General features: G+C 54.6%; 2 protein-coding genes across 3 annotated transcripts; both read right to left on the minus strand.

Annotated features, from left to right (window-relative positions):
- Positions 1–212: 212 nt before the first annotated feature.
- Positions 213–6,300, minus strand: NDUFV1 (NADH:ubiquinone oxidoreductase core subunit V1). Its single transcript, XM_059709891.1, has 10 exons — positions 6,134–6,300; positions 4,823–4,905; positions 4,579–4,749; positions 3,486–3,669; positions 2,062–2,251; positions 1,472–1,684; positions 1,137–1,303; positions 758–839; positions 465–610; positions 213–362 (listed from the first exon to the last, which is right to left on the minus strand). Exons 1-10 carry the CDS (start codon positions 6,203–6,205, stop codon positions 276–278), a joined length of 1,395 nt encoding a protein of 464 aa, XP_059565874.1. The 5' UTR covers positions 6,206–6,300; the 3' UTR covers positions 213–275.
- Positions 6,301–15,940: 9,640 nt separating this feature from the next.
- On the minus strand, positions 15,941–18,948 carry GSTP1 (glutathione S-transferase pi 1). Of its 2 annotated transcripts, none has more exons than XM_059709893.1 (7): positions 18,855–18,948; positions 18,249–18,284; positions 17,874–17,980; positions 17,681–17,768; positions 17,230–17,333; positions 16,394–16,501; positions 15,941–16,211 (listed from the first exon to the last, which is right to left on the minus strand). In XM_059709893.1, exons 1-7 carry the CDS (start codon positions 18,931–18,933, stop codon positions 16,023–16,025), a joined length of 711 nt encoding a protein of 236 aa, XP_059565876.1. In that variant the 5' UTR covers positions 18,934–18,948; the 3' UTR covers positions 15,941–16,022. The 2 variants fall into 2 exon arrangements, with proteins under 2 accessions (XP_059565876.1, XP_059565877.1); XM_059709894.1 differs by lacking the exon at positions 18,855–18,948 and adding an exon at positions 18,586–18,712.
- Between the last annotated feature and the right edge of the window lie 1,609 nt (positions 18,949–20,557).

Below are 20,557 nucleotides of genomic sequence, written 5' to 3' on the forward strand. Positions count from 1 at the left end.
ACTGCCTCCCCACCGCTTCCTGCACCGGAGGCTGGGTGCTCAGGAGGGTCTCGGACAGACTCGCTGACCCACAGCAGGCCAGGGTCTGGATGCACGGCATGAGCTTGAGCTGGCCTATCCTTTCCAAGCCCCCACCTGGGAAACAGGCCCCATGAGTAATGGACCTCAGGTGCGGGGGGAGCGCAAGGCCACAGAGAAGCCGCAACAGGACGGTGGGCAGCACCTGCTTTATTGTCCCGCCGTCTGGATGATGGACCCCAGCCAGGGCAGCAGGCTCAGGCAGCGGCTTGCCTGACCTGGTGCTGCTGGGCAAACCGCTGCATCCGGTCCTCGAGCTCCGGCCGGAAGTGTCGGATCAGGCCCTGGGAAGGGTGGGAGCACTGTGTGAACCAGGGTCTAAAACCCCCAAGGCCCTGGGTTCTCAGCAGCCCCACACTAGGGCCACAGAGCAGGGCAGTGAGTACCTGCACGGGCCAGGCGGCCCCGTCGCCCAGGGCACAGATGGTGTGACCCTCTATCTGCTTGCTGATCTCCCACAGGGAGTCGATCTCGGCCGGCCGGGCGTCCCCCCTCACAAAGCGGGCCATCACCTTGTTCATCCAGTCCACGCCTGCAGCCACAGTAGGAAGACTGAGAGGCCACGGCAGGCCGGGCAGCATCTGTCTATTCAGGGTCCAGAGCCCACCCCACCTTTGACCTCTGCCCAACCCAGGCCAGGGTGAGCCACAGGGAAAGCCCCACCCTGCCCTGTGCTCACCCTCTCGGCATGGGGTGCACTGGCCACAGCTCTCGTGCTTGTAGAACTCAATGAGGCGGGCGATGGCTTTCACTATGTCCGTCTGGAGACAGAGGACAGTGAGCAGGTACCCAAGGCCTGAGCCTCAGTCCCCAGAAGCAGCCCCTTCCGCCTCCACCCGTGTCCTGCCACTCCCGACCCGCCCTGGGCATCCTGCACCGCCCACGCTCCATGGCACCCCGCCTCAGAGCAGCCTTGCTCCCCCCTTGCCCACCTCTATCTCAGGCTGCAGGGTCTGGGACGCAAGAGCTGGCAAGAGTTCTCAGAGAAGCCACGGGAGGGGTACCAAGCAGGCTGGCAAGAGGTGGGGACCGGGTGGGAAGCGGGGGCCAGCCCTTACCGAGCGATCCATGACGATCACCGCAGCCGTGCCCAGACCCGTCTGTGCCTGCACCAGCGCGTCGAAGTCCATCAACACCGTCTCACACACGGACTTGGGGATCAGTGGGGTGGACGAGCCGCCGGGGATCACAGCAAGGAGGTTGTCCCAGCCACCCGTGACGCCCCCTGGGTCCCAGTCCCCAAAATGATGGGTGGTCAGGGCTGGGACCAGCAAACCTGCCTGGTCCTGAGCCCAGGGCCTATCAACCCCCACCCCAGCCCCAGGCCCTTCCAGCCCTGGCTCTCTCCCCGGATGCCCAGCCCTGACCCTTGCCCCCTGGCCCCAGGCCTCACCCGCATGCTTTTCAATCAGTTCCTTCAATGGCACCGACATCTCCTCCTCCACGGTGCATGGGTGGTTGACGTGGCCAGAAATGTTGAACAGCTTGGTGCCCGAGTTACGCTCGCGGCCAAAGCCAGCGAACCAGGCACCCCCTCGGCGGCAGATGGTGGGGGACACAGACACTGTCTCCACGTTGGCCACGGTGGTGGGGCAGCCAAACACTCCTGTGAGGAAATGGGGCAAATCGGGGTGCGTTTCCTGGCAATGGGTCTGTCCCAGGGTCCTGTTCCCATGGCAGACAGCCCCCTTCTATGGCTTTATCATTCTCATCCCCACTGGACCCCAAAGCCCAGCAGGTCCTGCACTGCCTTGTTCACCCCCTGCCCTTTGCTCCGGAGGGCTGGAGGGGACTTGGGTGTCTGGCGTGGGGGCTGAGGCAGGTGGCACCGGTGGAGCCTCTATGTTGTTGCCACTGACTCTGCGTCTGGCCCCAGTGCAGAAGGAACTCAGAAATCCCCTAAGAAAGACCAGTGGGGACCCGAACCCAGATCCCGGATCCTGCAGGACCCAGGACAAGGCCCAGGATTGGACCGGATCTTACCCACGTCTGCGGGGAAGGGCGGCTTCAGGCGGGGCTTGCCCTGCTTGCCCTCGATGGACTCGATGAGCGCTGTCTCCTCCCCGCAGATATACGCCCCAGCCCCGCGCACCACGAACACGTCAAAATCATAGCCGGAGCCACAGGCGTTCTTGCCAATCAGACCAGCCTCGTAGGCCTCTCGGATGGCCACCTGTGGGACAAGGGTGAGAGGGGAGGTCACTGTCCCCAAGGGCCTGGGGATACTGTGTGTATGCGGGGGCAGAGGAGAGGGGAGAATACAGGCCCATCACCAAATCCAGGGCAAAAGCCCCATTTTGGCAGGAATGGAGGACGCTCTGGGAGGGGGTGAGGACTTGTACAGTGTGCACGCCATTGGAACAACAACTTAAAAGTTCTCCAACTACATCTATTTTTAAAAGAACGATTTTAGAATCATGAAAAATTCAGCAAGTACTTTCTCTAGGTAGTGGGTCTGTGTGAGATTTTTCTCTTGTGTGTGTGGTTTCCTATCTTCATGATAAGTACTACTTCTGCAATAGAGGGCAAGACCCTAGAGCAGTGGTCGGCAAACTGCGGCTCGGCAAACCGCGGCTCACGAGCCACATAAGGCTCTTTGGCCCCTTGAGTGTGGCTCTTCCACAAAATACCGACTTCTGCGCATGGGCCACGAAGTTTCAATTGCACTTTACGCGCGCGCCCACACGTGGTATTTTGTGGAAGAGCCACACTCAAGGGGCCAAAGAGCCGCATGTGGCTCGTGAGCCGTGGTTTGCCGACCACAGTCCTAGAGGTTTAACTTTTTTTTTTTTTTTTAATATATTTTATTGATTTTTTACAGAGAGGAAGGGAGAGAGATAGAGAGCCAGAAACATCGATGAGAGAGAAACATCGATCAGCTGCCTCCTGCACATCTCCTACTGGGGATATGCCCGCAACCCAGGTACATGCCCTTGACCGGAATCGAACCTGGGACCTTTCAGTCCGTAGGCCGACGCTCTATCCACTGAGCCAAACCGGTTTTGGCGAGGTTTAACTTTAAAGTACGTAATAACAATAAATTTTATACATGATGCTACTATGCGGACCCTATACTACAGGCATCACCAGGCTAAGAATTACCTCTTGATCACTGACCCTTCTGCAGGAAATACGCCCTCTTATGAGCTCCCCAGCCCACCCACACCCTAGAAGTCATGGAGCCCTGGAAAACCTCCCCCAAGTTGAGACTCTGGAGTATACTGGGAAGGCCCAGAGAAGGAGGCCTTTGGGAGCCATGTCTCAATCCTGACACATGCAGGAGTGACCAGCACTCTCCCAGCGGGACCCCACTCAGATTAGGCGCTAAAACCTAAGCGTGACTATGCCAGGTAAGTGGGCGGCGAGTACACATGGAGCACCTCCTCTGATGTCCTTCCCCAGCCCACCTGCAGATTGGAGGCCTCATTGTAGAACTCCCCACGGATGTAGATGTAGGCCGCACGGGCACCCATGGCCCGGCCCCCCACGAGGCAGCCTTCCACCAGCTTGTGGGGGTCGTGACGCATGATCTCCCGGTCCTTGCAGGTGCCCGGCTCCCCCTCATCTGCGTTCACCACCAGGTACTTGGGCCTGTGGGGGCCAGCAGGTCAGTCAGGCTACAGGCCAGCAGGGAGCGTCTTTCAACCCCCCCTCTGCCAGCCAAGCCTCAGAGATGTCTCCTCTGACCGCCAACCCCTCTGTCCTCCCAACACGTTCCCAGGCAGCTCCCTGTCTAGCCCACCTCTGGGTGCTGGGACCACAGGAAGGGTCTCGGTTCTGCTGTCCAAATGTCTCTGTGCTTTCCCAAGAGCCCAAACTCTGCTCTTGGTCACAAAGGGCTTTCTGAACCTCCAGCATCTCACTGAGGCCAGAGGGAAGTACAGTAGCAGACATGTATTATTTGCTTTCTGTGTGCTGACCAATGAGCAGGCCAAAAGCCATGCAAACATTATCTCTTTAATCCCCACAAAATATAATATCCATTTAGAAAAAAGAACACTGAGGTTCAAAAAGGCCAAGAGTGCCCAAGCTTAATGATTAGACAGCAGAGCTAGGAATTGACCAATTAAGTCACTTGAGTCAAAATCTTGTGCTGCCCTGACCAGGTGGCTGTTTGTTGGAGCACTGTCCTGTACACCAGAGGTTTGGGGTTCAATTCCTGGTCAGGGCACATACCTATATAGCAGGTTCGACCCCCGCAGGGGTGTGCAAGGGAGACAACCGATTGATGTTTCTCTCTCACATCCATGTTGCTCTCCCTCACTCCCTCCCTTCCTCTCTCTCTAAAATCAGTAAGCATATCCTCAGGTGAGGATTAAAAATAAAAATCTTGTTCTGATTCTGCTACCCTTTGAGTCTCCCTTGAGCAACACCAGAGGGAACTGAGCTCCAGTAACATTTTCCCACTTTATTCACTCCAAGGTAACAACCCAAAGCCCTGGGTAAGCCAGAGCCACCCGCAGGTTTCTCCTGCAACCCCATCTCCGCCTCTACACACACCTGCCATCTGAGGGCTTATTCATGAAGCTCCACTTGAGGCCAGTGGGGAAGCCAGCGCCTCCACGGCCCCGCAAGCCAGATGTCTTGATCTCACCCAGGATCCAGTCAGGCCCCTTCAGCAAGATCTCCTTCGTCTTGTACCAGTCACCTCGACTCTGGGCACCTTTCAGCCTGGACAGAGTAGGGAAGGTGGTGAAGGGGAGGCCCTGCCCTGCGGCCCACCAGGCTAAGGGCACCATCTCACCTCCAGTCATGGCGTCCGTACAGGTTGGTGAAGATCCGGTCCTCATCCTTCAGGGAGCCAAATGAGGTTTTCTTGGGCGCTGTCTGGAGGGTCAGGGTGACAAAGAGGGTCAGGAGGCCCAGCCGAGCTCTGGGGTCATGAGGGGCCAGGCCAGAAGCTACAGATTCTTAGGTCCCCCTGATTAGACGGGGCTGGGCTGGGAGAGGGTAGGAGCCTAAGCCTTAGAACCCTGGTAGCATCATAGCTACCACCACCGCCTAGGAACCACTTCCTGTTCAGCAGGCACTAGGCTAAGCGTTTTACATCCAAAACCCTATTTCTTCTCATAACCCTGAGACAGGAATGAGTTGACAGAGGAGGAAGCTGAGGCTTGGAGCATTATGTAAGGGCAGACAGCCAAAAGCAGCAGGTAGGATTTGAGCTGAGGTCTACCCGTGGCCAAAGCCCACAGCACCATACGACCACCCTGAGCCCGGTGAATGGCGTGTCCATTTCCCTGTCTGGCTGTCCTGCTGGACAGAACCTTGGTTAGGCCAGGGCCTTATGTTACTAGCTCTGCTGGAAGCCAAATGTGTTTACTGATGGAAAAGAAAGGCCTCACTAGGACTGGGTGGGGGGAGACCCACTTGGGGTGAAACTGACGAGGAGAAGTGGGATCTGGAATTCTACAGAAGCCAGGGGTGAGCACCCAGCTGAGAGCGCTGGAACCGGCTCCCAGAGCCCGATCCCCTAAAAGCAGCGGTTCTCAACCGTGGCTGCACATTAGAATCACCTGGGAATCTTTTTAAAATCCTGATTTCTGGGCCTCATCTTCCGGAAATTCTGTTTGTTACTAACGTTGTGGCCCCACCCCATCACAAAGAAACAGAATCTCCGGAGGATGGGGCCCAGAAATCAGGATTTTAAAGAGATTCCCAGGTGATTCTAATGTGCAGCCAGGGTTGAGAACCACTGCCTAAAAGACACGACGGGAGGCAGAGCGCTGAGCGGGGACTCGGGCGGTGCATAACCCCCTCCAGTTTTCTGCATCCGCACATTCAGCCACAGGCTGTGGCGAGGAGGAGGAATGAGGCTCGGACGCTTCATCACCTTCCGAACTCCCCTAAGGGAAGCCGAGGAGGGAGGGAGTCAGCCTCCCGCTGGGACCGTTCCCCTTCTACACCCATGGCGGAGGGGCTACCTTCCCGCGGGACCGGGGAGACGAGGCGGGTTCTCTAGGGGGCACTACAGACCCACGGGACAGCGCGCGCGGAGACCCGGCAGCGAGACCCGCCCGCGAACACCCCAGGTCCGAGCCAGGCCGGGCCTCACCGCGTCGCCGCTGAATCGCACCGACACCCGCGCGGGGAGCGACCCGCCGAGCAGTCGCCGTGCCGCCAGCATCGCGGGGGCCAGCACAGTCACCTCCCGCTGTCACCTTCACGGCTCTGAGGCCGAGGGACCGGCGCGACCCAAACGCTAGGCGGCGCACAGGAAGCGCGTCACGCGCCCGGGCGCCGGCGGCGCGCCCAGGCGTCCCTGCGCCTCTCCCACCCCGCCCTTCGCCCCGCCTCTAGGAGGGGCCGGAAGTGGCCTGCATAACGCTGGGGCTTCTGGGAGATGTAGTCCGACCCGCCTTCCTTCTAACACCAGGCTGGTAAGCACTTGCCCCCTGGGACAACCACTGGCCCACTTTCTGAGCGTTTGCTTCTGGACCCAGCCTTTCAAACCTCAAGTAAACAAACCTTGCGCGTCGCCTCCTGCGTTTCTGGTGTTTTCCACCTTCTGTAGGTTCAGCATTTAGTGTGCAGCTCCTGTATGCACAAGTGCATGGGGGAGGAGAAAACGGCCTGACCCTCATGACTATGTCAGTTTCATTTTATACATGAAAAGAATTGAGGCCGCCGGAACCGGTTTGGCTCAGTGGATAGAGCGTCGGCCTGCGGACTGAAAGGTCCCAGGTTCGATTCCGGTCAAGGGCATGTACCTGGGTTGCGGACACATTCCCAGTAGGGGATGTGCAGGAGGCAGCTGATCGATGTTTCTCTCTCATCGATGTTTCTAACTCTCTATCTCTCTCCCTTCCTCTCTGTAAAAAATCAATAAAATATATTTAAAAAAAAAAAGAAAAGAAAAGAATTGAGGCCCATGGAGGCTTCATGCCTTGTCCATGGGCATCCACTACAGCAGCGGTTCTCAACCTTCCTAATGCTGCGACCCTTTAATACAGTTCCTCATGTTGGTGGTGACCCCCAACCATGAAATTATTATTTTTTGTTTGTTTATTTTTTTTTCTTTTTTTTTTTTAAACTTTTATTCTTTTTTTTTAAAATATATTTTATTGATTTTTTACAGAGAGGAAGGGAGAGAAATACAAAGTCAGAAACATCCATGAGAGAGAAACATTGATCAGCAGCCTCCTGCACATCCCCCACTGGGGATGTGCCCGCAACCCAGGTACATGCCCTTGACCGGAATCGAACCTGGGACCTTTCAGTCCGCAGGCTGACCTCTATCCACTGAGCCAAACCGGTTTCGGCCATAAAATTATTTTTGTTGCTACTTCATAACTGTAATTTTGCTACTGTTATGAATCGTGATGTGAATATCTGATATGCAGGATGTATTTTCATTGTTCGCGACCCACAGGTTGAGAACCACTGACCTAGAGTGTTAGAACCGGAGTCAAATCCAGGCCTCCCTTCCCACAGTGCCCCACGCACCACAAACCTACAGAACAGTTGACACACATGTGACAGTCGTGGGATGTCTGTGGTATTTCCAAAAGAGGCGCCAAAAACAATGGCAGCTTGTCTAATGTCTTACAGATGGGTAAGGCAGTTACAGGCCCAGAGCCCAGCAGCCCTGGCTCCCAGCCACGGCCCCTCTCCTGGCTGGGGAAAGAGATTGCCCAGACAGATCTGGGGATTACACAGCTAATCCAGAGTTCAGACTTGAGCCCACGAATGCCTCCCTCTGGGGTGGAAGAAGAGGGGTCAGGGTGGAGCCAGAGGATGGATTCCTTCCTTATTCCTCTCTAATTGGGTCAAGGGAACACAAGGCTGTGGGGAGAAGGCAGCCTGGGACAGGAGATGGCTGGACATGGAATGATGGGAAATGGAGCATGAGGGGCAGGGTCTCCCATTCATCCAGCGCCAGGCTGTGTGCCAAGCACTCGCCATGTGTTATCTCTGTAATCCTCCTACAACCTAGGGTGTAGGAATGACGAGCCCCTGTTTTCAGAAGAGGATAGAGTATCAGCAACAATGAGTGGCCTGCCCAGCACAGCATCTGCCAGAACTTGGCTTGAGGTCTCCTGACCCTACATCCCCTACTCCAACCCCCTCCCCACCTGCTTGCCAGGCTCCACTTCATGTCACCTCCCAGGAAGCCCTTCTCCGAAGTGTCGCAGGTCCTGGCTCTCACCTCTCCCTCTGCACCTGTCCCATCCTATGTCAGCATCTGCCTCTACCACCAGCCTCCAGGCCACAATGGGGGGGGAGGGGCTGTGTATCAAGATCTCCCCAGATTCCCTGCATCCTGCCACTTCTGCCTTCTGAACACTCCTGTACCTGTGCCTTCAGGCCCTGCCCCATGGCCCCCATGACCCCCATGGCCCCCATGGCCCCCATGACCCCCATGGCCCTCAGCTTTCCTTGGATTTTGCACAGCCTCCTGGAAGTCACCCAGCCTCCCATCTTGACCCTGGAACTGCGCCTCAGTTTCCTCTAATAGGAAATGAAGGTGACATACGTCTGCTAAGGATGGGAACCATGAGTGAACAGTGCCGGACACACAGCAATGCCTAGAGAATGTTGGGCTGTATACACTGGCCTGTAGATTAATTTAGAGAAGATCCAGTCGGTACAATATTAAGTCTTCCTACCCAGGAATGGGATGTCATTCATTTTTTTCAGATGATTTAGGTGCTTCACTAAACATTTAGGATGTTTTCTTTTAAAAAAATTACCTGCACATTTTTTACTACAGGAATTTTATGTGATGTTTTGCATTTCTATGTTTTTGTGATATCTGTTCTGATAACATTTTATAATCTGCTAATGATTGTGAATAGACAACTGCTGATTTGCCTCTATTGAGTCTGTATCTGGATCCCCTAACGGACTCCCCTGTTATAAAAGTGTGTCCATTCAAGTGTTTCTATTTTCCATGCTGATGATCATATTGTTAAGAAGTAATGAGAGTTGAGTCTCTTCCTACCCAATATCAGGTTTCTTTTTCTTACCTTCTGCACCAGCTAAGAACTTCGGGCTACGGTTGAATAGTGGTGTTGGCAGTGAGCTTCCTTGTGTGAGGCGGGCCACTTCCCACCTTTCCCCTGTGCAGCACAGGAGTTCGCTGAGCGTAAAAACGACCATTTCCTGAGCGTGACTGGAACTCATGAAAGGTCAGCTGGAGCTGCGGGCTCTGCTTCCGGGTGATCTGATCACGGTTTCCATTTCTTTTGTGGTTATTTAGTTCCTTGAGCCAGTTTTGAACACCTGTACATTTTATTTCTATTTTAGTGGTTTTCCTTACATTTCTAACAGTCATAACTAAATTCCAACCCCCACCCCCCTTCCAGGAAAAAGAATAAAAGCTAATTAATATGTCTGGCCTTCCTTCCCTCCCAAATTCTACACTCTGATCTTCTGAGTTGACTCCATTTGTGGCATGACAGGGAGGGCACTTTTGGTCTCTCCCCTCTTCCCTGCCCCCTGCCCCCCTGCTGGTGGAGACTGGCCTGTCAGGGGGCTCTCTGCTTTGCTCTCCGGAGCTGGGCCCAGACTGAGGGCCTGGCCCAAAGCCCTGTGCATTCACCCTGGCTGAGTTCCTGCCTCCTGGCTAAGACACGGGCTGTGGGGTTTTCCCTATTTCTTTCCTTCAGAGAGATGCCTATTTCAAGAACATACAGAATTGCCTTTTTCATTTCTGTGTGTCAGAGGTTTCATTGTTAACTGGTTTTTTCTTCTCTGAATTTGATGTGTTTGAGAAGGACAGGATGGATTTCAGGTTGTACTCTGCTATCTTGAACTGGAAATCTTTTCCCCCATTAATTTACACTTGAGAAAGTAGAGTCAATCAGTCATGACTGGTGGGGTGCACACGGGACGAGGTGAGGAAGCAATGCCACGATGAACCTGGCCCGATGTCCCCCGACTCTCCAGCGGAGGGCGTCCTCACACGCTCTGCAGACCTCGCACTGCCCGGAGAACCGCCCTGGTACCCGCCAGTGTCTCAGGCCCCTCCTTGGCTCACAGTGTCCTGAGCTCTGGGCGCTATCTGCGCTCCCACCGGGAGAACCTGTGAGGCCACACTGTTGGGCAGAGGTCCCGGGCACCAGTCCAGACCCTCGGCCCCCGAGCCCGGCACCTCCTGGCAGCCAACCACGTTCAGCAGAGCAGGCCCAGGTCTCCGGAATGTCCCCCACGTTGTTGGATCTTTGCCACAAAAGCTTCAGTCGATTCTTTTTGGTCCCGTGGAGCCCTGGGTGGCTACTGGGGAATAACAGCCGCAGGAAGAGCTCATGGCCCCTTGACTAATCCGGGACGGTTAGAAACGTGAGCCTGGTCGTCCCCACTCCCGGGAGCTCAGTTGAGAAGCGCCAGGCCCTGGCTTGTAAATCAGCAGAAAGAGAACGGCCTGCTGAGTATTTGTTATTGGACACAGGTGAGCTGTTTGTCTTCCCTCACATCCTTCCTTCCCGTGACCTCCTCAAACCCGACCAGGCCAATTTCCTCCCAACTTACAAAACTCGGCGCTGCAGAGGGCATATGGCGGGCCCCGGGTGACGCCACAGCCGGTATTTACTGCTTCCTTCCTCCTTCCTGACCCCCGCGCCCCTCGCCCCTCGCCTCCGCCAGCACCTTGGCTGCTCAGGGCCTCGCCCGGAGGAGGTGCCGTAACAGCACAGAGATGCCGCATCGCCAATGTCACCTGTCAACTCGCCGTGAATTCCAATCAAAACCCATCACGACTTTTCATGGACCTGGGAAAACTGATACTAAAATCTAGATCCCGGGTTTCGGCACCAAAAAGAAAAAAGAAAATAAAAATAAAATCTAGATCAGTGGTTCTCAACCTTCCTAATGCCGCGACCGTTTCATACAGTTCCTCATGTTGTGGTGACCCCCAGCCATAAAATTATTTTCGTTGCTACTTCATCACTGTCATGTTGCTACTGTTATGAATCGTCGTGTAAATATCTGATGTGCAGGATGTATTTTCATCGTTACAAATTGAGCATAATTAAAGCATAGTGATGAATCACAAAAACAATACGTAGCCCTGACCGGTTTGGCTCAGTGGATAGAGCGTCGGCCTGCGGACTGAAAAGTCCCAGATTCGATTCTGATCAAGGGCATGTACCTGGGTTGTGGGCACATCCCCAGTAGGAGGTGTGCAGGAGGCAGCTGATCGATGTTTCTCTCTCGTCGATGTTTCTAACTATCTCTCTCCCTTCCTCTCTGTAACAAATCAATAAAATATATTAAAAAAATAAAAAATAACTTTCCATAAATTAAAATAAAAAGTAATTACATATGTGTTTTCCGATGGTCTTAGGCGACCCCTGTGAAAAGGTCGTTCGACCCACAGGTTGAGAACCGCTGATCTAGATGGGAAAACGAAGGGCCAAGAATGGCCAAGCCATTTTGGAGATGGGCCGGGGCGGGGAAGGCTGTAAATCCTTCCGTCAGATCCCGGGAGTAATTACCAACTGGAGTCGTGGGGACCAGCAGGCCATGGCTTCCCATACGTGGTGCTTCTTCACCACGATTTGCTGGAAGTTCAGTTTTGGTTTTGATTTGTTCTCTGCCATGAGTCATTTTAAGACAGATTTACAAATGTAACTATTATAACTATGGACATTAGGGTCTGTTGTTTCCTGGTTTTATGTTTGTTGTTTTACGGTCTTATAATGAGAGACTGTTGTCTGGATTATTTCTCTCTCCCTCTGGGAAGTTCTGAAACTTTCTGAGGCATAATAGATGGTTATGACAGAAAATGTCCCAAGAGCAATCGAAAGGAAGGCGCCTTCTCTCGTTTCCTATTGTAGAGTTTTACATCTGTTGTTTCCAGTTGCCAAAATCTTTGACCTCCCACTAGCTTTCGCTTTATAAATGTGTAGGGGGAGGGGGCGTGCATAGAAGGCCATGTCTCCCGCCTTCATGAGAGACAGAGTGTGTGTGGTTTTTTGTGGGTTTTGTGTGTGTGTGTGTGTGTGTGTGTGTGTGTGTGTGTGGTATTCGTGACTTTGAGGGGATTCTGAAAGATTAGTGGGAATGCCAACTCCAACATTAAAAACGACAGGTGGTTGCAAATATTTCTTGTGTGTTTCCCATCTATCTGACCACCTGATAAGCAATAACCATCCCTGTACAAGAGAAACCCTTCGTTTGGGTAAGTAGTAAAATGTATTCACTTGGGGACCTTGTTTAAGAACTCCACCCCCAGCCCCAGGTCATACAGAAACCCCTTACATTTCTTTCTGGTCGTATTTTATTTCTCTCTTCCCCGTGCACGTGCACCCTGTTGCAGGGGTTTCTCGGTCTTGCACTGTGGACATTTGGGGCTGTGTCATTCCTTGTTGGACAGCTGTCCTGTGCACTGTAGGATGCCTAAGTGCCAGTAGCACCCCACAAGGTGTGATAACAAAAATATCTTAGACATTGCCAAATGTAATCTGGGATTACACCCCCAGTTGAGAACTACCCGTCTACCTGGAGTTTGTTGTATATGGCGTGAGGTAAGGATCCAGTAATTTTTCTCAATATGATAAATCAGTTTTACGTAAAGAACTGGTTCATAATGCCATGACTGTCACATACCAAGTTCTGGTATATGCATGACTCTGCCACTGCGTGTGGTAGACATGGGCACAGAGCCCCCTGCATGTGGGTAGAAGGGGGCAGAAGAGGAGACTGTCTCTCCCAGGTCCCGCCCAGCTTCCGGGGGAGGCCGTAGAGTGTTGGTGGGCATGTTTCAGAATCCCCACGAGAACTCCAGAACTCCGACTCGATTCCAAACTCCTGACCCCTCGTGTGTGAGGCCTGTTTTCCTCTCTCTGGAAGGTTGCAGGGTCTTCACTTTCTTTCTGGGGCTCTGCATTTCACCATCTGCTTTTGTGTCAGTCTTTGGTCTTTTTTATTTATTTTTTTCTTTCGATATGCTTGGCTCTCATTGTGCCTTTCAGCCAGAAGCTCATCTTCTCCAGTCGGGGAGGTTTCATGGTATTGTTCATTTGATCACCTGCTCCCTATTTCTCCCCTCCCCTCCCCCCCCCCCCCCTCTCTGGACCTCCTGGAATAATCTCTGCTTTTCTTATCTTTCCATGCTTTTATCTTTTTGTTCTGTTTTTCATGTGGATTTTTCAACTTTATCTTCAAGATTGCTCATTTCCACTGTTATACTTTGAAGTTCCAAGCTCCCGTTTCCCCGAGCGACAGTGCCCTTTGCCTGTCTTCCAGACGAGGTGTCTTTTGTTTTCGCCCTGAAGGTAAAAGTTTATTTGAAGTTTCTTTGCAGCCTGCACGGTCTCTATCTCCCCTGCGTTCCTTTTATTTTCCTGTTGATAATCTCTTTTATGTTAGCGATTTCTCTCAAATATCAGAGTTATTTGTTGTGTTAGGAGTGAGGGAAGCTAAGCTGGTGGAAGTTCTGGGTGAATTTGAAGTTGTAAACTTCAGGGCAGCTCTGGTGGCCGCAGTGTCCCTGGGGTCCCCCACTGTCAGTTTCTGCCTGTCCCAGGCTCTTGTTCTTCACGGCAGCAAGTCCATCGTGTGAGCACTTAACACACTTAGCCAGTCTCCAGCTGGACATCAATGCTGTTTCAATACCTGTGACCACAATGATACGATGAATAACCTTTTTTGTGCCTCAATTCACACCATCAGTAAGTTAAACTTTCTATGATTCAGTTTCCTCATCCACAAACAGGGAAAAGAGTATCTACCCAAGGGTGGTGAGGATTAAGGAAAGTAACATACTACAGCGAGTATGTCAAACTCCCGGCCCGAGAACCCAAGCGGCCCACAACGAGTATTTTTGCGGCCCAGCCAATGTAACAGTATGTAAGAAATGTTTTAATAAAAAATTTTGTAACTTAACTTTTACAATATCCTGTTATACATAATTATTTTACAACATATATACTTTTATTGATTTCAGAGAGGAAGGGAGAGAGAGAGATAGAAACATCAATGATGAGAGAGAATCATTGACCAGCTGCTTCCTGCATGCTCCCCACTGGGGATTGAGCCCACAATCCGGGCATGTGCCCTTGACCAGAATCGAACCTGGGACCCTTAAGTCTGCAGGCCAACGCTCTAGCTAGCCACTGAGCCAAACCGACTGGGGTTATACATAATTATTAACAACAAACTACAACTTTCGCTAATGACTGATTACTATAATCGTGTTGCATTCATTTCCCTTTTCTCTCCACTAATACTAGCAGTGAATATTTTAGCAGCCAATTGCCACGTCATTAATCTTGTACTGACTTGTTTGGTGTGGGCAACAGGAAATGTTTCGTTTTCAGAGAACAAGAAAAATCAGTTTATTTGCGTTACGCTTATTAGTTTGTGCAGTTATTCAGTGTCTGGTAAGTTAATGTTCAAGAAAAATATATGCTTTTAAAAAATGTATTTTATTGTTTTTTTACAGAGAGCAAGGGAGAGAGAGAGTTAGAAACATCGATGAGAGAGAAACATCGATCAATTTCCTCCTGCACACCCCCTACTGGGGATGTGTCCGCAACCAAGGTACATGCCCTTGACTGGAATCGAACCTGGGACCCCTCAGTCCGCAGGCTGATGCTCTATCCACTGAGCCAAACCGGTTAGGGTGAAAAATAATTTTTATTAAAATGTTCTATTATTTTATGTTAACGATGACTCATTTATTTCAGCCCTTTGTATTCAGCATGTCTCTATCGAAATAAACCTACGTTTCCATGGAAATTGAAGCTTTTGTTTCTCTGCGGCCCACGTACACTTAAACCTTGTTTATTTGGCCCATGTAAGCCTTTGAGTTCGACACGCCTGTACCACAGCCTGTCCCATCATGCCCGCGGGGAACCAGCACGCAGTAAGTATTAGCAGCTACTGCTGTTATTTGCAGGTGTGGCTGCAGGCGGTTCAAGGATACCTGCCTTTTCAGTTTGGAGCCACACACCTTAAATCCAAAGTCCTCCCCCAGGCAATGTCTGTTCAAGCTTCTAACCTACATCCTCAGCCTCCTGGGCAACGCCCAGGGAGTGCCCGGCACTGCTCTCCGTTCCCAGGGCTTCCCAATGGTGGCCAAGCATCCCCCAGTGCCCCCGCCACGGCCCCCAAGGGGCACCTCTGAGATGTGGGTGGGTGCAGGCCTCCCTTTGCTGACCCCACGCTGCGGCCTGAGGCCTCTCAAGTGAGAGGCTGACTTCCTGAGGGGCTCCCCTATGTGACAGTCCCCCTTTGGGGCCGGTGACGCTAAGGTTGGGCAAGGCTCCTCCAGGCTGCCCCCCGTGGCTCCTCCTCCAGCCATCCCTGGAAGCCCCGACCCGCTCACACCCCAGTGCCTCCACTTGGCCTGGACTCTCTCCACTGTGGACACGCCTGCCCCCCACCCCCACCCCCACCCCAGCTCCCCCAGGCTGGTTGATCTCTTCTCAGGCTCTATCCTTTGGCAACCTGGGTGGCGCGAGGCGGCAGCGGTGGGAGGCACCCGATCTCCGTGTTGCTCCTATGCCCGCAATGTCCGAGGAAGCCAGGAGGGCCCCACCTGCAGAGGAGTGACGAACCCTCCCACCAACCAGCCTGGGCTGCTCTGAGCTGCCCACACGTGTACCCTGGAGGGACCCCTCAGCTCCCAGTGTCCAGGACTAAAGTCCCCCGGCAGCTGCCTGCTGGGGCTAGAAAGCCTGCTGATATAAGTGAGCCTTTTCTCTCGGGACCGGGACCTCCAGGGTAAGGATCTGTTACTTCTCTTCCTGTTTTTTTTTCTCCTCTCTCTTCCTGGAGTTCAGCAAACAGACTGTGTTGCAAGCTCCCAGTAGACACTGATGGTGTTTTAGGATTTCAAGTGTCCTAGCCAGGCCGCCTCCAGTGTCCCACAGCCCTTTCCCCCAGGAACCCCAATGCCCACGGCACCACTTTTCTCTTGGAAATTTTATTGGTCCAGGGAAGGGGAGGCAGGCAGGCAGGCAGCCCCTGCCTCCTGCTGAGGGTGCCACAGGCCCTCACTGTTTCCCATTGCCATTGATGGGGCGGTTCACGTGCTCCGGGGAGGCCAGGAAGGCCTTGAGCTTGGGCCGGGCGCTGAGGCGAGACACATAGGCCGAGAGCAGGGGGAGGGAGTCCAGGCAGCTGGGGGCCAGGACCTGGTGATTCAGCAGCAAGTCCAGCAGGTTGTAGTCGGCGAAGGAGATCTGCAGGGTAGGGGCGGGGATCAGCAGGTGGGAGCAGACCAGAGGGTGAGGGGACGCGGGGGCCCAGGGCCTGAGCCGGTCCCTACGTCTGTCCAGCAATGAAAGGCTCATGTACTCTCTGCACCTCTTCCCATTGGTAAGTGGGGGTGGCATGGGAGGGGCAGGACAGGGCCGTCGCTCACCTGGTTGCCCACGATGAAGGCCTGGCCCCCCTGGTTCTGGGAGAGCAGGGTCTCAAAGGGCTTCAGGCGCCCAGGCAGCTCCTTCACGTAGTCCTCCTTGCCCGCCTCCTGCCAGAGACACGGCACTGGTCACCCTCCTGACCCCCACACTGCAGCTCGCCCCCTCCTGTTGGCCCCATCTGGGACTCACCACCCTCAGAGCCCCATGCTCGGCGGCTGACTCCCACCCCAGGCTATGCCCGTGCTGTCCACCGCAGCAGCCGGCTCCTTCCTTCTCGCCCTGTGACCTCTCAGCAGATTCCTCCGGAAGCCCTGGAGGATCCTCCTAGACCTCACTTTGGACAACCCCCTGCTTAGACTCCTCCATGGCTCCCTCCTGCCAGCAGGAGCGGGTGTAAGCCCCGGGGTTCAGACCTTCCGGCCCTGGGCCTACTGCCCCTCCACCTCCTCCCACCCTGTCACGCACAGCCACGCGCGCCTGCCTCTGTTAAACTAGTCTTGGGTCCCTGAATGCGCTCTGTGTCTGCATACCTGTGTACCTGAAAGTGCCAGCTACCCTTCCAGGAGCTGGCTGTAGCTCCTCCTCCTCGCCCCCCCCCCCCTCCAGGAAGCCCTCCGGACCACCCCTGGCTCAATGTCTCCTGTCCTTGCACTGTTCTGCTATTGCTGGTTACTGGCCCCCAGCACAGAGCCACACCCCGCCCAGGCCCCCCGACCTAGGGCGGTCTCAGCTAGAGCCACATGAGGGGTGTGGGGTGGGATGAGAGTACAGGAAGGCCCCGTCTCTGCCGGCCCGCGCCCACCCCATGCCCACCCCGTGCCCACCCCGTGCTCACGTAGTTGGTGTAGATGAGGGTGGCGTATTTGCAGCGGAGGTCCTCCACGCCGTCATTCACCACGTCCACCAGGGCTGCCTCGCGCTGGTCCTTCCCATACAGCCCTGGGGCAGGGAGAGCAGGGAAGGGGGTGCAGGAGAGCCCACAGCATGACTGGTCAGCTGACACACATGAGAGCGGATCTACAGACAGGCCATGTGGCTGCCTGGGGGCCCCAGCTGGGCAGGAGGGAGGAGGATGTGGACGGAGGGAAGGAGCAGTCCTGACCCGGTAGGTGCTCAGAGCTCGGTGGGAGGCAGCCTGGCATGGGGCAAGGGCTGCAGGCGACCTGGGCTTGACCTCGGGCAAGCCATCTGACCTCCCTGCCTGCCTCTCCTCCACTCCACAGGGGCGCCGAGCAGGGGTATCCCCCGCCCGGCCAGGACAGGGCCCCCTGCACCTCAGGACTCACCGAGGGAGCGGCCCAGGTGGCGCAGGATGGCATTGGACTGGTACAGGGTCAGGTCTCCGTCCTGGAACTTGGGGAGCTGCCCGTACAGCTGGGGGTGGCACAGCTCTGTCAGAGGGGCTCCGCTGGCCGCCCCCCCCCCACCCTACTTTCACCCCCAAGGCCCAGCCCCTGACCCGGCAGGCACAGCACTCACACAGGAGGCCTTGAGGGTGCCCTCCAGCCAGGTCTCCTTGGTCACCACCTCCTCCTTCCAGCTCTGGCCCTGGTCAGCCAGCAGCATGCGCGTGGCCTCGCAGCGCCCTGGGGAGGGGAGACAGGTCGTGGGCTGCAGAGATGCAGAGACCCCAACCTCGCAGTGCCGCGGGGAGGGGCCTGCTCCCTGGGGAGGGGACAGGCCACAGGCGGTCCGATACTCCAACGAGGGAGCTCAGGGACACGGACAAGGAGGCCGGGGCTAGTAGCCCCTGAAGAAGGACAAGCGGGGTTTGGGGTGGAGGGGCAGGTGGGTGAGAGGCCACAGGCTGCCGCCCCAACCTCCACCTCCCTCCCCCCAGCCACAGGCCCCTACCTCGAACAGGGAAGTAGACGATGGTGTAGGGCGCCACTGGAGGGGACAGAGAAATTTGTTAGCGTCCTCGAGGGGGTCCTATGCGGGCCGTGCACCCACCCGTCCTCCCCGGAGTCCCACCCCTGGCTCTGGGCGCTCCGGGCCTCCCAGGGGCCGGTCTCTGCGCCGGGGAGGCCGGGCCCCTGAGAACCCCAACCCCGCGCTGGTGCCCTGGATCCCCATCGCGGCGGGGGGCGGGGCAGGGCTTTGCAGGGGGGTCCCGGCCGGGAGCGGGGCGCGCTGCAAGCCTTGGGAGCCCCGCCCGCCCCGAGCCCCGCGGCGCCACGCGGGAACTCACTGGCGACTGTGCAAAGCGGCGGCGGCGGCGGCGGCAATGGCAATGCTCCGGGGGCCGCGGCCTGGAGCCTTACAGGGGCGGCCCCGCCCCGTCCCGCCCCGTCCCGCCCCGTCCGGGCCGACCCGTCCCGGCCCAGCGCTGAGTCACGTGCCGCCCCGCCCCCGCCCCCGGCCCCGCACTCCCCGCAGCGAGCTCCGCCCAGCCCCCCTGGGCCAGTGGAGGGCTGGCCGCCTGGAGCTGGTGAGACCGGGGGTCAGGGTTTCCAGAACCTTCTCCAGGCCTTGGCCTTGCCCTGGCCGCCTCCTTCTCCGCTTGGGGCGCAGATTGAAGGGACACAAACTCTTGCATTGGTTCCCACAGACAAAAGAGGCCGCGCAAAGGACAGAGCCATGTGCCCTGCACACAGACAGGCGCGCGCGCACTCCAGGCTGGGTTTCTCATCCCTACCAGCCCTTTGGGTGCCACCCTTTCCCCCTAAATCACCTCACTTTGAAGCACAGTGGTCCCTCCTTTGGGAAAACTGCTGTTTGAACTACTCTGTTATTCTTAGTCCCTCATTCCCTGGGTCAACTCTGTTATTTTTAGACTGTAAAATAGCCTTGCTTTTTAGCTTGAATAATAGAAAAGAGAAACTTAATTGCCTGGCCTTGCAAGCTAGCCATCTCAAGGGGCTGATACACTGTTGCTAATATTAATGCACATATTTTGCCAAGTGTTTGTTCATCCAAGGTTACAGGTGTTTGATTAGATATAATGTGTATTCAAAGTTACAAGTTGTATAGGTATGACAGGTGTTTGGTTAAATACGACATGTATTCAAGGTTACAATCTGTCTTACACAAAGAACTAGAACAGTGGTTCGCAACCTTGGCTGCACATTAGAATCACCTGGGAATCTTTTCAAAATCCTGATTTCTGGGCCCCATCCTCCGGAAATTCTGTTTCTTTGTTATGGGGTGGGGCCACAACGTTAGTAACAAAGAAACAGAATTTCTGGAGGATGAGGCCCAGAAATCAGGATTTTAAAAAATATATTTTATTGATTTTTTACAGAGAGGAAGGGAGAGAGATAGAGAGTTAGAAACATCGATGAGAGAGAAACATCGATCAGCTGCCTCCTGCACATCTCCTACTGGGGATGTGCCCGCAATCCAGGTACATGCCCTTGACCAGAATCGAACTTGGGACCTTTCAGTCCGCAGGCCGACGCTCTATCCACTGAGCCAAACCGGTTTCGGCAGAAATCAGGATTTTAAAAAGATTCCCAGGCGATTCAAATGTGCAGCCAAGGTTGAGAACCACTGAACGAGAAGGATAGAAAAAGAAAATATTCCCTCCTGTGTTGGTTCAGAATTTGACAGAGGTAATCTGCTCTGAACCTGCGCGCAATAAAGACGCCGCCTAACTAATTGGCTCATTCGGTGTCTTGTCCAGCTCGCTGACTTGCAATACAACAACTTAACTCAGATAGCCTGTTGGAAACGGACCCTGTTTCATCCCTAAGTGGAAACAGGCTCCGCTGGTTAAAAGTAGCGGTCACTGGCCCAGCTGGTGTGGCTCAGTGGTTGAGCGTCAACCTTTGAAGAGGAGGTCACGGTTTGATTCCTGGTCAGGGCATATGCCTGGGTTTGGGGCTCAGTCCCCAGTACGGCCGTGCAGGAGGCAGCCGATCAATGATTTTTTCTCATCATTGATGTTTCTATCTCTCTCTCCCTCTCCCCTTCCTCTCTGAAGTCAATTTAAAAATATATTTTTAAAAAATTTTAAAGTAGAGGCCACTGTAAGAATAGCCACAAGGAGAACAGTGTGGTTTGTAAACCGATCTGGATAACGGGTCACTGAACCCTCCCTTTCCGCGGTAACAGGAGGGCGTTTAGGTGTTTCTGGCACCAAACCCAGCTGTGCCCCTCGATGTCATCGCGATGGAGGACAATTGCAGAGGGTTCCGGGATGTTTAACTCAGTCTGTCTGC

Source organism: Myotis daubentonii, chromosome 9 (genome assembly GCF_963259705.1).
Source record: "Myotis daubentonii chromosome 9, mMyoDau2.1, whole genome shotgun sequence".
NCBI classification, from domain to species: Eukaryota; Metazoa; Chordata; class Mammalia; order Chiroptera; family Vespertilionidae; genus Myotis; species Myotis daubentonii.